The sequence below is a fragment of the Anticarsia gemmatalis genome, chromosome 6 (genome assembly GCF_050436995.1).
Source record: "Anticarsia gemmatalis isolate Benzon Research Colony breed Stoneville strain chromosome 6, ilAntGemm2 primary, whole genome shotgun sequence".
In the NCBI taxonomy this organism is placed as follows: Eukaryota; Metazoa; Arthropoda; class Insecta; order Lepidoptera; family Erebidae; genus Anticarsia; species Anticarsia gemmatalis.
The window spans coordinates 3,055,791-3,072,526 of NC_134750.1; the positions used below are offsets into that span (position 1 = coordinate 3,055,791).

General features: G+C 35.8%; 1 protein-coding gene across 20 annotated transcripts in view; it reads left to right on the plus strand.

Annotated features, from left to right (window-relative positions):
- Positions 1 to 2,481: 2,481 nt before the first annotated feature.
- Positions 2,482 to 16,736, plus strand: part of slo (calcium-activated potassium channel slo) — a 64,898-nt gene continuing 50,643 nt past the window's right edge. For all 20 annotated transcript variants that reach the window (XM_076115235.1, XM_076115229.1, XM_076115244.1 and 17 more), the window contains exon 1: positions 2,482 to 2,943. In XM_076115235.1, coding sequence (XP_075971350.1) covers positions 2,614 to 2,943 — 330 coding nt within the window. In that variant the 5' untranslated portion in view covers positions 2,482 to 2,613. The remainder of the gene's footprint in view (positions 2,944 to 16,736) is intronic.

The following is a 16,736-nucleotide window of genomic DNA, read 5'->3' on the forward strand; positions in this document are numbered from 1 at the left end:
CTGTTTCTGTAGACTGCGTTGGAAACCAGCCAGCTACCTGTTACTGTCACTATCTAAGAATTAGAAATTGATTGCGTGTAATTCAAGGCAGGATCGAGAATTTATTTTTGAAGGGCACGTGGGTATAAATATGAATTAAGTATTTTTAAATAACCAGTCCATCACGTGCAACGATTACTAGGTGTCGGGTTTGATTCTCGGGTTGGGCTAAGTGCCCAAATGTCGTATGCATTTGGATCGCTTACTTGGACTAACAATATATAGATACGGCGATACATAAAACTGTTTCATCACGTTTGTACGTAGCCACCTATTGAAATCGTTGATTGGTCACAAAACAATTGGAACATAATAACAAAAATGTCGTAAATAATGTAAGAAGATCGTGGAGTCATAGGTTATTAACCCTTTCAGGAAAACGTAATGAAAAAGTTGTGTAAATACTCATTCTACGACAATTTTAACCACAAACTGCCTTGCACTTGGCAAACTACAGACGTTCATGTAAAATACAAATCGTATTTTTAGTACAAGCTATTAGGGTTGGCAACCTATGTGGCTACGTAACTACAGCCTCCCATTGTAGCGATATTTAGAGCAGGGGTCTTTGACATCCCGTAGTTATCAAGTTTTTGCCCATTTGGCTGTGTGCCAGATACCCTGGCTTCTCCGATAATGCACGTTTAAATTACATTGACAGTTTTTACCGCCTATTTTGTTTAAGAACGGTCTTCATTTGTCACTACTTTTTTTTTCTTTTCAGATAATTATGACTCCTTAGAAGAAGTTGTACTCTGTATAGATAATAATATACCTAGAGGATCTTTAGTGAACACAGCAAGTAGTTTTAACCTCTTGGTAAACAATAGGTCAGTAAAGCAGCCTTTGACGGGTTTGCATAAATGGATGATCGTTCGTGGTACCTACTGATGCTGAGCGTGTCTATTCTTAAGAAAGCACATTAAATTTGGTACTGGTATACAATAATTAAGCCATGACGATGACCTCTGTGCGGGTTGAGAATCGGCGTTTTCAATGTTAGTCTGAACACTAGCAAAAACGTAACTAAAAATAAGTGTCTTGGAAGGAACACTTCAACAAAGTGGATTTATAAGTTGCCCCATAAAAATGTAAGTCACACTCCTTTCTTATTGCATAGGTACCTACAGATACAAAATGTCTTTGTAGCAATTCAGGATGGGAGCCAGGAAACAATCCTGTATGTCTGCAATTTCGCCATACTGTCCTCAAATATTCATGTTGTTTGCAACCCGATGGCTTGCGAGACAGGTAATATCTTACTGTTTTCGAAAGTGACAAGACATACCATACACTGAAAATTACTGAAAAACGAATCATAAAACACAGACCTGTGCCCTGTGTGATCGTCAATTAGGCACCGTTTTACTTAACATGGTTGATTTAATAACAAGTGTTTAGGATTTTAAATACTTATATAAAATAATCCATTTTATTTGCTTTTGTGTTAATACACACACGCAACCCAATTTTAAGGGACTTCTTTCAAGTAAGTATTATCTATCACCACTGTATATATCCCTGTGTAATATATCAATTACGTATCATAGGGCAAACGCTTCCGTGACTTCACCAGCGAAGAACCCCGAACTTAGTAAATATAAAATGTTTATGAAACGATATTTCCAAAACATACATATTTACAACAGTGCGCCAATAGATATCACTTTTGTTTGACACTCGGCCGCATAAGAACGTAACTCGCTAGAATTCCACGACATTTTAACAGATTATTAAATTTTCTTTTAATATCGTTCGCTTACGTAACGTATAGATCATTGTTACATAAAAACTACCATTATCTACTAATTGCCTCATTTATATTAACTAGAAGCGTACATAAAACATAGGCAGCGTGTAACAAAGAAAAGACAAATGGGTACTTTTGGAACGAAACCGAACACATCTTCGGTCGCGTTTTGCTCGACCAATCGTAGAGGCCGTAGACGTCTACGAGTTTCGTAGCGGCCGCTGACGCAGTAGGGCGGCGTAGCACTACGCTTATCGGGACACAGGCTGAATACATTGACCTTTGTTAAAATCGGCAAAATTCAGTTTCAATTATACACAGTAAGCGAAGTACTCGAGTGACGACCCCGCGTGGCGTCGGACGTTATGTAGAAGTGGTTCTGTTATGGCATCAATAAAAATCTTTACGGAAACATCTGCAGTCATAAAAGCTGTCGTATCGGTATCGAGGGTGACGATGGTGAGGGGTCGCTCCGAGGATTGAGCGGATTGAGCGGAGTGAGCGGAGGTAGCGGAGGCAGCGGAGGCACCGGAGGCAGTCAGCGGTGAACACCGGTGGCGAGAAGGTGGTGACCGGGGCGGAACGTGGCGGATCGTGGCGGAGCGATGGTGTCGGCCGAGTCGGGTCGGTAGTGCAGTGCGGCACGCGCCGGCGCGGATCGATCGCGCGACATCGACCGCGCGGGCGGCGGGCGGAGGCGGGCGCGGCGGGTCGCGGCGGCGGGGCGGGGCGCCGTCGTCAGTCGCGCGCGGTCACGGCGTGCGGGCGCGCGCATCGCTGCACGTGCATGGCGCGCCTGACTGGATGCCTCGCGCCCTCGGGGAATGGCTTCGTCCGAGGAAGAGGCGACTACCGCGTCGACTGTCACCGAATTCAATGATGAAGATGTATGCCTCAGTGTCCGAAAATGGTGGTGCTTTCTGCTGTCGTCGATTTTCACGTTCCTTGCGGGGTTGCTGGTGGTGCTGTTATGGCGCGCGTGCGCGTTCGTCTGCTGCCACAAGGAGCCGGAGCTGGCGCCCAACGACCCCAAGCAGAAGGAGCAGAAGGCGGCGCGCCAGGGCAAACAGGAGTTCGAGGGCACGTTCATGACCGAAGCGAAAGACTGGGCCGGCGAACTCATATCCGGTCAGACCACCACCGGACGAATACTGGTAAGTACTCCGAACACCCTGAGCACCCAGCACAGCCAGCACACCCCGCCTCACCACCTCACACGCACACCACACGACACTGTTCACCTCTCACGTCAAAGATAAGTAATCCTTCTAAATATTTGATAGGATGGGCTCACGGGGCGGGTAATTACTAATTCGCATGGCACTGTCGCATTAAAATCTCAGTGTTGTTAAGAGCAATGCCTTGTGTCTCACAAGTAAATATAAGTAAAGATATTTCAGTACAAATTAGTTCAGTTATTTGGCTAACTACCTATCGATTCTTAATTGACAAGATTAGAAGCCCCTGTTGCCCTAAATAAAAACACTCTTTATTTTTACACACGTTGTTTTTACTATAATTACCTACTCGTTAAAAATATTTTGAAGTATACCTAATCGTATGTTTTATCTCACTAGACTCATTCAAACGCGTGTATTTCAGAACGGACTGTCCAATGTGCCATTTTTAAACAACGTTATTAGTAGACTATGTTTTTCCAGTAAATTATTGATGTTATTAAATGTTTTATGTTAGTGGGTACATCAATAAAATCACTTCATGTGTTTATAAACGATAAAGATCCATTACATTATATGTTTAGTACATTCCTTTGAAATATTTTAATTTCCAATACTGAAAATACATTTAGCGAATCAATTTACGAAATTAGCTAAATAAAACCGTATGCTGATGGATGGGGCGAATTTTCATTCCAACCCTGTTAAGAGGTGATATAAAAATAACGGGAGACATTAACCCAAATCTGTTCGGTTTGGCTCCACACCCCTACGAATAGATGCCTACGTCGTGACGTCACTCGATGGACATATACCCTCTGTTACTTAAGTTGATACATCGCTTTAGTTTTCAAGTAGATCTCTAAGTAACCACCGTTATTAGCAATTGTCTCAAAATATGTTTGTCGAGATGATTTTTTTAAACGAACAATATAACTGTATCGTGTATTAGAAACACTTATTTCTAAAGAAATAAAACAATGTTCAAAGAAACCGGTGATAAGAACAAATTACTCAAAGACTAATTTAACCGTAAACTATATTAACATTCTTGCTTCCTTCCCCGAATGAGGGTGTAAGGGTATTAAGTATTCAAACTGAAACTAGTTCGTATGAAAGCTTGAATAATCGATGTCATACCATGCCTTGCATATCGTAAACGTTGGTATCATGTAAAGTGCATGTTACACTATTCATAATGATGTTCTACCAAAGTGGTCTAGGCTCTATGTCGTTACAGATACTCTTACATTTATTCTACAGGGCATGTACCACAAACAGTCACCGATCTTTTCAGAAAATAATATACACAGAAAACTGGTTTTGAAACCGAGAAAAGCTTGAATAACGTTGTTATGCATCCACAAGTTATTGTTATTTTTTGCTAGGAGTTAAGTAATCATCAATCCAATAGTCTTGAATAAGAGGAAGTATGGAGTTTTATTTATAATGCATGTAAACTATGGAGATCTTTTAACTTCTTTAATTAGCCATTAACTTTACGATGTTATTGACCATGACACTGATGATTATAGTTTTTATATTAGGCGGTGGGCATTTTCATCTAAAAATATTACTGCTACCTTATACTTGTTTCAAATAGCAGTTCCTAAGAAAACAAACTGGATTTATTGATATTTCTATTTGATAAAAAGAGAAACTGATAATGAAACTTCATTGTTATGAAGTAAATCCATTAATCCGAACAATGAAATGGAAATCTAGCAACTGACTCTGATTGGTTTCTGCTACGAGTAATTAAAACCTTTATTGTAAGTTTGTTACATGTTAGTCAGTATTCAATCAACATTTTGTGTTGAAGTGGATTGAGAGAGATTAGCTAATTATATGAACAATTGGTTTTCCACAGTTTATATGGTTTGGTTTGGGCATATCATATAAAATCTTCACTGAAAAGGCAAAACATGAGTTACAAAAGTTATATAATTTTCAACTCATTTCGTACAAACACCGATCTTTCTTCTGTCTACAGGTAATCAGGAACTAATCGACATAAAATAACATTAGGTTCGTCAATATTGAAATATGTTTTACTTGTAACTTAAGACAAACCAATATTAGGTTAATATTTATATATTAGCTTGTTTAAAAGAACGAGAAGAAATACTGTACTACAAGTTTCATCACACACGGCAGGATTTTCTACTTTGTCCTTTTAGAATCGAAATGGACACGGCCAAATATCGGGTGGTTTAGTAAAAAGGGTTGGTAATAAAACTAAGCTTCAGTTATTCGGCTTCGATACCTAACACAATTGTGATACAAGCGCAAGGTTACATCGAAATTCGATCGAAAAACGTTAGTTCTAAATAATGCGAGAACAAGCAGGTGTTAGTGTAATTGTCTACGTACATTGTATTTGTGTTTATTTTATCTTTTCTATAATATTAGTGGTACAATTTTACTTTAGAAGTTATTTGTGGTCAGGGTTTTAGTTCTTAAATGAAACCAAAGTCTCTCCTGTTTGGGTTGAAGTTTTATGAATACAATAAGTTCGCTCTTTGTGATGAGATGAAGTTTCAGCAAAACTTGCCTGTACCTATACGGATTCATATGCATTTTTTGCTCAGAAATAATTTACAAAATAATTTGGATTGCACAAATAAACGAAATTTTACTTATTTTATATATTTAATTGGACATTCAAAAATAAGACTCAGAGGCAAAGCGCGATGTTCCTAAACAGTAGAAAACATAATATGTCCATCTATACCTAAAACATAACAAGTTGAATCTATTAAGAACCTTGCTAAGGATCCATTATTAATTTAACATAATAAAATCATTAAAAACTGAGTTAATCAATTCCACAGTTCTTAGGTAGATCATTATGGCAATAAGCATAACACCTTTGGCAAACCTACGAAACTTGTTTTTTTTTTTAATATTTGCAATTAATAGTCTACTCATGCTTGACTGTTATTTATCAGCTTATATTAAGTGATATCTTAAGGTAGAAGTATAGGTAACAGTGATTCGCATTAATTACAGCCCAAACTGAATAAAAAAATACAATTCATCAAAAACCTTTTCCTTCTAAGTAAGATTTTTTTGTAATAGTTTTTAACCATTTTTTTAATGACGTTGACGTGGTTTATATGTTTTCAAATACTCGCTTTTACTTGTTGACTTAAGTGATATAATACGATTCAAACCTAACTAGACATTTAAATCATTTTGGGCCAATCATTTATTTTTTTTAATTTAGCCAATACACCGTAAATGTATTGCAACAAATCTCGCTTGCCTTTTTGTCTCCAAGTAAGTATTTTGTAAAAGTACTTCTTATAATAGGTACACCTTCTTTATAACATTGCTACTAACTATTTATCACTTAAAAACTAAACCCTGATCAAGAGAACATATCAGTTGCACACAATACTTCCAGAATCCAAATTAGCATATCTTTGCAAAGTGCGTTGATCTTACCGCGTCAAAATATACGTATGAATCACACAGTGACCTAATACACTCGTAAAAAATCAACACAACATAATGGGATTACTGTTGCCTACACTATTTATAGCTATATATGCTAAGAGGTTGCCATGGACGCTAAGGAGTTTCTTACTCACTGATATAACAAAACGATTTTGTTATCAGTTCGTTATTCCTATACTTGTGGTAAGCAACCTTTGAAGACGTGTAGTTGAGATGAAAATATCATTACCAGTTTATTTTTATAGAATGAATTACATGGTTGTTGGTATTTTATATGATATGATTTCATATAATAAAAATAAGTTCAACCGCTTTCAAAGTATTTTTGTTTTTTTTTAGGCGCTAATTTGCTAAACTAGCTTTCTACCATAGCGTGGCAGGATTTCCCAGGGTAGAAAGAATTATAAGTCTTAAATTTTACTTTAAACGAACTGTATACTGGATTTAAAAAATGTGGAATAAGTGGGGCAGGTATACATCATAATATATCACTTATTATTCAATTAAAGCATATAGGATTTATATTTGAACTTAGTTCGAATGAAGCCTCAGGTTAAAGGTGAATTGTGTTTCTCATAATCACGTTTTAGTTGCCAATAACTTGTTCAATCTTATCCAAGATAGATTGTTCCCTACGGAAGGTTAAAGAAATATTGTATTAGTTTGTTATCAAAACAATAAGTTGAAAATGTCAAAATAAATCCTTTCTATATTGGATTTGGGGTTTCTGTTGTGTGACTTGAATGAAAACCACGTATTTATACAAGAATTTCTAGTAAAAAATAAATCTATAATACTACTTATTTTTAATTTAAGTGCAGCTTACACTGTTCCCAACTTTTGATTTTACGTATTCGACAGATGAGTATCTACACGTTTTTCAGAATTGTCCGAGCAGTATAAAACTAGTATAGAAATGTAATAATGTAGTAGGTAGTCGAGGTCGGTATGTCGATATGAAAATAGTCAAGTTCTACTTCCCACATCGTTTACTTTGCCAGCGAGGGAGACATGTACATGTACCTGTGTTCTTAAATATAGTTATGTTAATACTTTGTCTTCATAGTATAATAGTTACATTGATTTTTTGTGTATTTATGTAGAAACAAACTTCAGTCTGGTCAGTGTGACTTCTGCAACTCGAATGAAGCCACTTTCGTGTAATTACGGTGGCTTATGTTTCGAGAACGGACATGTTTGCGGTTTGGCGCACCGCAATCTGTGACGCTGATAAGTGCCCTAAAGTCGGGTGTGTATTAATAACTGAATAAACGGTGATAAAGTTTTTAAAAATGTACCATAATTTTCTATAAAAATAACTATTGTTAAACTATTTATTAATTCCTAGGTAATAATAATAATTTGCATAATTTATTTGTTTTTTTATTATCATATCATTAAGTATCCCGATTAACATTCAACAACAATCGATCGCGATTACATTTTCATAATTAAACATTTATGTTAATTCCGCATCATCCTGATGAGGAAACAAACAGTAGCACTGCGGTGAATAACTAACAATCACAGATTCAAATTACAAGCCGCTACAATAAATACAGTAACAACGTTTACACACATCCCGGCTCATCCCTAGCAAAATATAAACACACACGCGAGAAACTGTGTAATTTCGGGAAATTTCGAGTGGTTGGTCGGTACCCCGGCACAGCGGAGCTACGCCCAGCCCGCTCATAGGACCGGGACGTCGTAGGACCATGACCCAGTTTACGTTATCGATGCGCCCGCCCTCTAGTTCAAGAACGTTTTCCCTTTCGACAACCATTGATGCGTCCTGTGCCTCATTACTATACAAAGGGTGAGATGACGGCGTTCTAACTTACTTATGGCATGAACCAATTGGGGAATATCGATTGTAGTACGTGAACCGCCGCAATATTTTTTGCATTTTTTAAGCTGAAACTTTACAAACTTTTCTTTCTTCCTTAGCTAAAAAGCTACGATTAAAATTGAGATGAAATTTAAATAAAAAAAGTATGTAATATTGTAGGTTAGAAAACTATTGAAATGTTACGTACCTACACCACCCTCCCGTTTTTTAGACATACTCTTTATATTTTTCTGCAAGTAAAGAAAATGCATTTAGGTTTATCACAAAAACTGGCACGTAGATTTTAAAACACAGAAGCGGATTATAAATCTACGGGTAATAAAAAGAAGGATGTTCAAAGTGCAACTTGCTAGAACATAAACATCTCCGAAAAATTAAAGTTTTTAAGCTGTCGTGGCTTGTACTACTAATACTAAATTGGCCTTAAACGCGTCGAAAAATTAACTAACCTATTTGTTGCCCGTCGTGCCCTCACGAAAATGTTATTAATTAATGTATTTTGTGACTGATAAATATATTTTTTTTTATATTATATTCTAGATCACGTCAGGCTCAATAGTTAACCGTAATATGCATTTAACATTGTATAGCAGATATCAAATAGATTTGTATAAGAACTTCGATATCCTGCGGTCACCACTTGATTAAATTGTCACAACAAGGTTGCATCATAGGTCAGTAGTTGGAATAAACATCGGTTTATATTTCAAACTATTTGGTTGTAGTGGTCGAACCATCCCCGGTCAATAGTTTACTATCCGATTAGTAACATTCGGAGACCGTTGCGGTTATTGGATACAAGTTTAATCAGTAGTACAACGGGAATTATTATGGTTGTTAAATAGATTAATCTTTAAACTTAATGACCCATGGCTTTGTTCTACTCTCTGTATAGAAAACAAACATTTAATTTAAGCTAACAATGTTAGAAGTCTTGAAAGCAATAGTTGAAATCTATACTAATCTATACTAATCTATACTAATATTATAAAGCTGAAGAGTTTGTTTGTTTGTTTGTTTGTTTGAACGCGCTAATCTCAGGAACTACTGGTCCGATTTGAAAAATTCTTTCAGTGTTAGATTGTCCATTTATCGAGGAAGGTTATAGGCTATATATCATCACGCTACTACCAATAGGAACAGAGTACCAGTGAAAAATGTTACGGATACGGGGAAAATTTTGACCCATTCTCTCTTATGTGACGCAAGCGAAGTTGCGCGGGTCAGCTAGTCGTATCATAATCCGTTACGTAGTTTAAAAGACATAAACGCACAAACAGAAATACCCAAAAAGCAAGTTTGGTTGGTACGAATAAATAGTTGATTATATGCTTTCCTGGTAAGAATGATTTATATTCATAAATGATATATTAGAGGTCGTATTATTATTTACAAAAATAACATTAAAATTAATTAAAATTCTAGATTACTTCGATCTACTCAATATTTAATAGGTAATAATTTTAAGGTATTATACGACACCAAAACATTATATTGCTAAGCAAGAAAAACTAGATAATAGCTTCTGTATATTGTAACATTATTTTGATAGATCGAAACTTCATTTGCGTCAACAAGCTTGAGCAAGTCTATGAATATTATGATAACACATAATAAATAAATACTTAATACATTTTATCTTATAATCGATTAATATTGTATTTACATTGTACGCAGACAAAGTAGGGTTTTTCTAAAGGATTATTATAAGAAAATGATTGACTTTATAAATACTGTATTATTGTTTCGAATATTATGAATACAATTTAATAAAGTAAAGTAGGTACTTTTTAACTTATTGTTTAAGTAGTTAGTCAGTGCTATAAGAGATTCAAATGTCTGAATTCTGAAAAGGCCAAAAGGTAATTTATAACCTACTAGATAATTAGTTCCAAACAGGAATGCATACCCAATATATCAATCCACATGAAATCCGCGAAAGTAAAACATACCTGTCTACGTCCTACATACATAATAAACACATAGATTGATAGACACTGTGTCTCATCTAAAAGCCGAATATAATCTTGACTAAGTTTATTAACGTATCCTTGAAAATATATCGACGCATGCGCCCAACTTGTTTTTCTAACACTTTTTGTTGAGTCAGCTCGTCAAATAATAATAGTGCTTTTTTGTACGCAATATTGTTTTTGTGTTTTATGTGAACAACTATTTAACTTGGCAAAGGACTATGTACTACCTACTGACTTACAATGAGCGGAACTTTTTTGGTTGTTCTTTTACCCCCTACTTATGATGTGACGTCTAAGTAAATCCATAATGTGGATAGGTTAGGTGAAAATGTATCTATACGATTTAAATATATTTTTCAAGCATTTTATTTTGTGAAGTTTTGAAGCTGAAACTGCCATCTAATCACATCACAGAAAATAAGTATTAGTCATTAACCAAATAACCATTAACCATTAACCAAACATAACAGATTTAATCGGAGATATTAATCACTTATTTTTTTTACACAAAACTTAATAAGTAGGTACTATGATCAATGTCAAATTTTAATTTTACAAAAACAAGGATTAATCGAGTTTTCGGCGGCAAATACCTACTTACAGCTTTGTAAAGTATCTACTACAAGCTATGTATAAAATACATATTTTCATGTAAGTATACTTTTACCATAAAATACTTAAATTAATCTACTTTTAACTTAGCTTGGACCAATTTGTGTCAAAAAATATTATAACGTATGACTCGTGTATTTCACTCGCGTGACGAAACTCACAAAAATAAGTGTTAGAAGCACGAAATGCGTCTTGAAAATAATTATCCTAAAACAAATAATTAATAAAATACAAACTACTTTATTACACACATGAGTTTTAATTTTGGATTATTTATTTTTGTACATAACGACGGTACTCATTTAAACATTCTTCTTGGCTTCCAAGTCCAATTTTTATTGTTTTCATGTAGCATGGACATGACTGCTCATGCAGTAAAGCGATTTCTATTTTAATTTTAATAGACACCGATGCATTAATTCCTAATAAACTCTAAACTTTTCTTGATTTGTATTAAAACTTAATACTACAGTCTCTAGATGGAAACAGTTGGTTGGATATCCTCCATGAAATCTCCACGAACATGTCGGAACAGTATTCTTAGTGCCAAGAACTAATTGGAGTCACGTTAGCGGATATGTTCACTTTTGGTTAAAAGTTGGCAAAGCTACAGTTAGCTGTAACAGGTTGTGATTAATCTTCAGAAACAGGGAAACGATCTTCGCTTACTTCCGAGAAGCCATTATTCGAATGAGACTTACAGGAACACGAGAAAACTGCGACCACTTAGTTAGAAGACTTTTATTTGCTTTAAGAACTTATACGTTATAAGCAGATGAACGATAAGTTATAAATGTTTATCGTGTACATTACACGCGAGGGTATATTTTTTTTTAGCAGTTACTAAACGTTACAATACGTCGGTGTGTCAAAAAGTTTCTCAAGATCGTGATTTCAAGCTGAAACCCGTCTTTTAATACGAACCCTAGTCATTCTTCCACAAACACAATTTACGTTGCCATGCTATTTCATACAAAACCCATACTAATTTCATATTTAGTAGCACTTATACCATCGCGTGTCATTGACCCAATAACCGTCTAAATAGTATAAAAATTTCAATTACATTTTCCCGTTATTACACGAACTACCCCATAGCTGCCCTTAGGTCACAATCGCGTGACCGCCCCTTGTCCTTGTGGACGAGTCGCGTATTTATTTATCACTAACATACCACTGCAGTCGTTTCGTTATTTAAACTTACACCTCTTACGTTTAAGGTAATGATTTTCTTGCATGAAAAGTATTTTTCGACGGTAACTACGACGAAGCATATATTACGATGATAATACATATATAAGTAATGCTTAACGTAATTTTCGTTTGCGTAATCAGGTATCATTAAACTGCACAAAATCGCCTTATAGAAACTGATGTAAACTCCCTAAAAAAATGCAAGCAAACACTATAAGTGGCATTCCCAACACCCACAATAAAACTTCCCCGCCACTGAATTTCCATACTATAGAAATGGCAACTGCAGAAATTCAACTCAAATATTGCATACAATTCCTTTGTGTCTGACCTATTAAACTTTAAAGCAGCAGGTCTGGCGCGCGAATAAAACGACCTAAGATATTCAACGACATATTTGGCAAAAATACTACTACATTTTATCTTTTACTAGAAGCAGAAGCCGGTTGCTGGTCTTAGGAAATTCTGGCAAAAATCCAAGCGCAGGAAGAAAGGATACTCTACCAGGATACACATAATTTAATACTGTTAGTTATTCCTCTTTTTATGCTCAACGAAATACATATAAATGAAGTTTTGTGATTGCGTTTATTGCTTTTATCTCGATCGTTTCATTTAGCAATAAAATAATAGGATTGTGTAAGTAATTGAATTAATTTATTGAGTAGGTCTTTTACCGAATTGTAAAGTAGGCATTTCGTATGTTATTAAACGATGTAAAACATAATACAGGTATAGGTAAAGAGCCTGGAAACTTTGTGTAGGTTTTTTATCAACCCATTTTGTACGAGCTAGCACCACATTTACTATACTTAAATAATTCCATAAACAGATCAATTTCAAGCCCAAATATCTAAATAGCTCCAAATTGTACCTCATTACTTTTGTCAAATTTGCCTATCATCATAAACCTTGACCGAAACTCTTTAACCCAGACATACCGATATAAACTCGACCTTAACATTTACGGGTGTCATGCATTCTTAAACACCCCGTCAGTTCCACTTGCATCGGCACCTTATATAAGTCCGATTGAAAATCGGCCTTTTATACGACGAAAACTGGGTCTTCTAAATAAAACTTTGTCAGACCTGCCCTCCATCTGTCGTTTATATTTAAAAATATCCGCCATTTTTGTCCAACTGTCTGAGGCGCGACCTTTGCAGCGAGACTTATTATATATTCCTGGACTTGGATCGATCAGATAGACTGGAAGGTCGTAATCCAGATAGAAATAGGAATATATGAATTTATAATACCTTTTCAGATGCAGACGCCTTTGTCTTTGAGGGTAGCTTGAGTTGATAGGTTTTTTCTTTGGGCTGTCGCTTTGCTGGAAGCTAATTTTCTTGTCTGTTCGTATCTATTGATTAAATCGAAGCGGATTTCGCGATAGGAAGCTCTGAGAAGTGGAGCTCATTACCGGCTTTTCCTTTACTTCCTAGCTTAATAAGAACGAGATGAAAATATTTTCTCGGCTTGTTCACAAGAATATTTAACTAGAGTTGATCTCATATTATGATGCTGACATTAAAAGTTAGTAGTTGGACTTCTCTCTCTCCTAGGCAAACATTTTAAGCTTGGTTTTGCGGTACTTTAATTTCCTATCTGTACACTAAAGCTATCTAAAGCAGCCATCTCACAAAGAACTTACAGCGATCAATCAATATCTGAAATTCCGCCATCTATCACCGGCCGCTTTCGCAAGAGGGATTCGAAATCACTGGCCTCACTGGGCCTTAAACAAAGAGCCGACATAGTCCGTATGAGAGCGCTTCACCCGAATGGGCTATTACGCATTCCTACGGTCGATAAAAGCCTTTATTTCGCTCGCAAATTTCGCCAAGTTTGTCGAAAATCTGAATCTGCAATATCGGTTACCGGAGCGAACCAATATTTGTGGTGTCCCCTTTTTTTGTGTGCCCAATAATATTTGTCCGATAAGTCTTTTTTCCGTGTATCTGATTCCGAAATAACGTTACTGACTTACAGCAAAAATACTCTTTCTCCGTTTATTTTCCTTTAACAAATTAAACGTTCAAAGCTTCAAATACTTTTATTGCTGACATTGAGATCCCTAGATTATCAGAGCATTTCTTCTTCCCTGTAGGTAATACTTAATAGCGCATTCAAAATAAAATTATTTCAAATTCAAATGAGCTCCTTCTTATCAAGATTTCCTTCGCAAAGGTCAACTGTATTTTAAAATGAGAGATAGTCGGTTTATGGTAATGTCTCCATTTTATGGATTCATGCCTTTTCACGACAAGAACCGAACAGATGCAATACTTTCGTTTTAGTCTTTGAATTTAAAAAGCCAAGTTGGTCGATTTAGCTTAAATCGTTATTTCTAACAACCTAGTAATAGAAGTACCTAGTATATTGTGTCAAATATATTGACATAGCTTTTTACGTTATCATTTCATTTCAAACAATCTACGATCGCGGCATTGATTAGAATTAGTTATTGATTGATTAGAAATAGTTAAATTACTACTTAAATAATATAACTATGTATATACTTGTTGGGTATGTTTAGTTTCTAAAAAGAGGGAGTGACTAAGAAATAAATATTATTATTATGGATGAAATTTCTAACAAAATCCTGTCCAGAAAAAAGCTAGTTCAACGCGAATATTACCGAACAGCTTTGTGGGTCACCTGTTTGACCATTTCCACTCCAGTGGGCCCGACCAATGTTCTAAATACGGAACACAACCAGTTCGTAATGATCGATGGAGCTCACCGCGTGCTGTGTACACAAGCCTTATTTTTACGTTACGTTAACTTTGCGTATGTTCCATCCTTTACGCAGAAAGGCCTCTATACCAGAGCTTGATAATGCCGAACGTCAAATCCACTTAAAGAAAACTAATCAAGTTGCTATGACGATTTTCCATTATAAGTTGAGTAATTATGTTTTACACAATTATAAAACACACTTAGATTTAAAACGAGCGCCTCGCAAAGTTTGTACCGAATGCCAGGCTACATGTTGACAAGTTCAGTTTTAGAATCACAAACAAAACGAAAGTGATAAATATGGGCCTTTGTCGTCTCAATCATAATAAAGTTACCACTTTCAATTAAATTACCTCACACCATAGACCAGACCAGCTTTTTGGCTTATTACTCCTATTATTCTCTGCTTTATAACTTGAATAGCTACCATTACTCACCACAGTTCACCGCGGAACCCTCTCCCACAGGGAAATATTTAATTGAAGAAAGTAGAAAAATTACTCAGGTGGACGTTACTAGCCGTGCCTTTAATAATTCCTCGGTGGCCTTGCCAACCGCTCACTGGCGAAGATACGTTTATTTTTAGATAAAAATATGGCCGACGAAAGGTGGTTGAATCTGGCCCTTATTTCATTTATTTTTAGGTTATCATCGTGCCACCTGAAATTCAAATGTTACGTTGTTTTACGCACAGATTTGTGTTAACAATGCATTTGGATCGAATAGTTTACTACACGTATAAATTAGTTTTAAAATGTGAATGATGTTATTCCTTTTATAAATTATAAAAACGGATGGATCTATTTAAATCGTATGTATGTGCAAAGATAACTGCGTACTCGTGTCATGGTATATCTGGATAATATATTCTGGTTGCATGTTATATTCGGGAATATTGTCTATGAGCTATCAGTCTAACGAAAGCCTCACAAGAGTCTATTCAAAGGGTTGACAAGCGTTCAATACTCTCTATGCTTTGGCAACTTCAAATGCTATTACTATTCTGGCTTTTAGTTATATTGTATGTTCGGGTCTCTTCCTTTCATGTTCGTATGTGACGGAATAATATGCAAAGCGTCGCTATCTCAGTGTTAGAGAAAATTGCTTTTTCATTCCACTTTCTTTTATGCGGTTTCCTCTTCACTCTTATAATTCAGTCTCCTACGACACGGATAATAAAGCTTGTATGAACTAAAGTCGAGTGAGTTCAATTAGAAAGCCGCGTTGTAATATTTTCAGCGAAAAATTGCGAGGCGCCCAGATTCTGGAAGCTTGCCCGAGTGATGATAAAAGCCTCGCCTTGTTGTGGATTGCGAATGCGATTATTATTGAAATATCTATTCTATACTATAAAACAAATCTTCTGTTTATATAGTATAAACAGAACCCGAGAAATCCCATTTATCCTAGCTAAAGCTTTCAATTGACACTCGTTTTTTCATCACCAAAGGCCGCAACTATCTGACTGATAATTTATTGTATCCAGCTCAATTCGGGACTATTCCTTATCTGGGAAATAAAGCGTTCTTGACACGAGACAAAAACAAGACATCTCGGGTGGGTTGGCCTCTTCCTAATCTGCGTTATATAGGTCAGTGGGCGGACTCTATCGATTTCCACCACTTGTGCGTTCTCAGGAACATTCGTTTTGTCGTTACGTTTGCAACCGGCCTTCGCAGGAGTTGCTCAATTATTTATATATTTGTAGATCATTTTATATTGTACTGCAATAGTAAATATATTGGATCTGCAGTGCTTAGATAGCTTTTCTTCTAGGGGGAAAAATAAAAAAAACTTATTTCTCGTTCAACTAAGTAAGTTTATCACTTTTTATGTCTTCGAGTTTGTGTTTTACTAAACAATTGGCTATTTATAGAAAAAAAAACGTGAAATGGACTCGTTTTGCTAAAAAAATTGCAATTGTAATACGG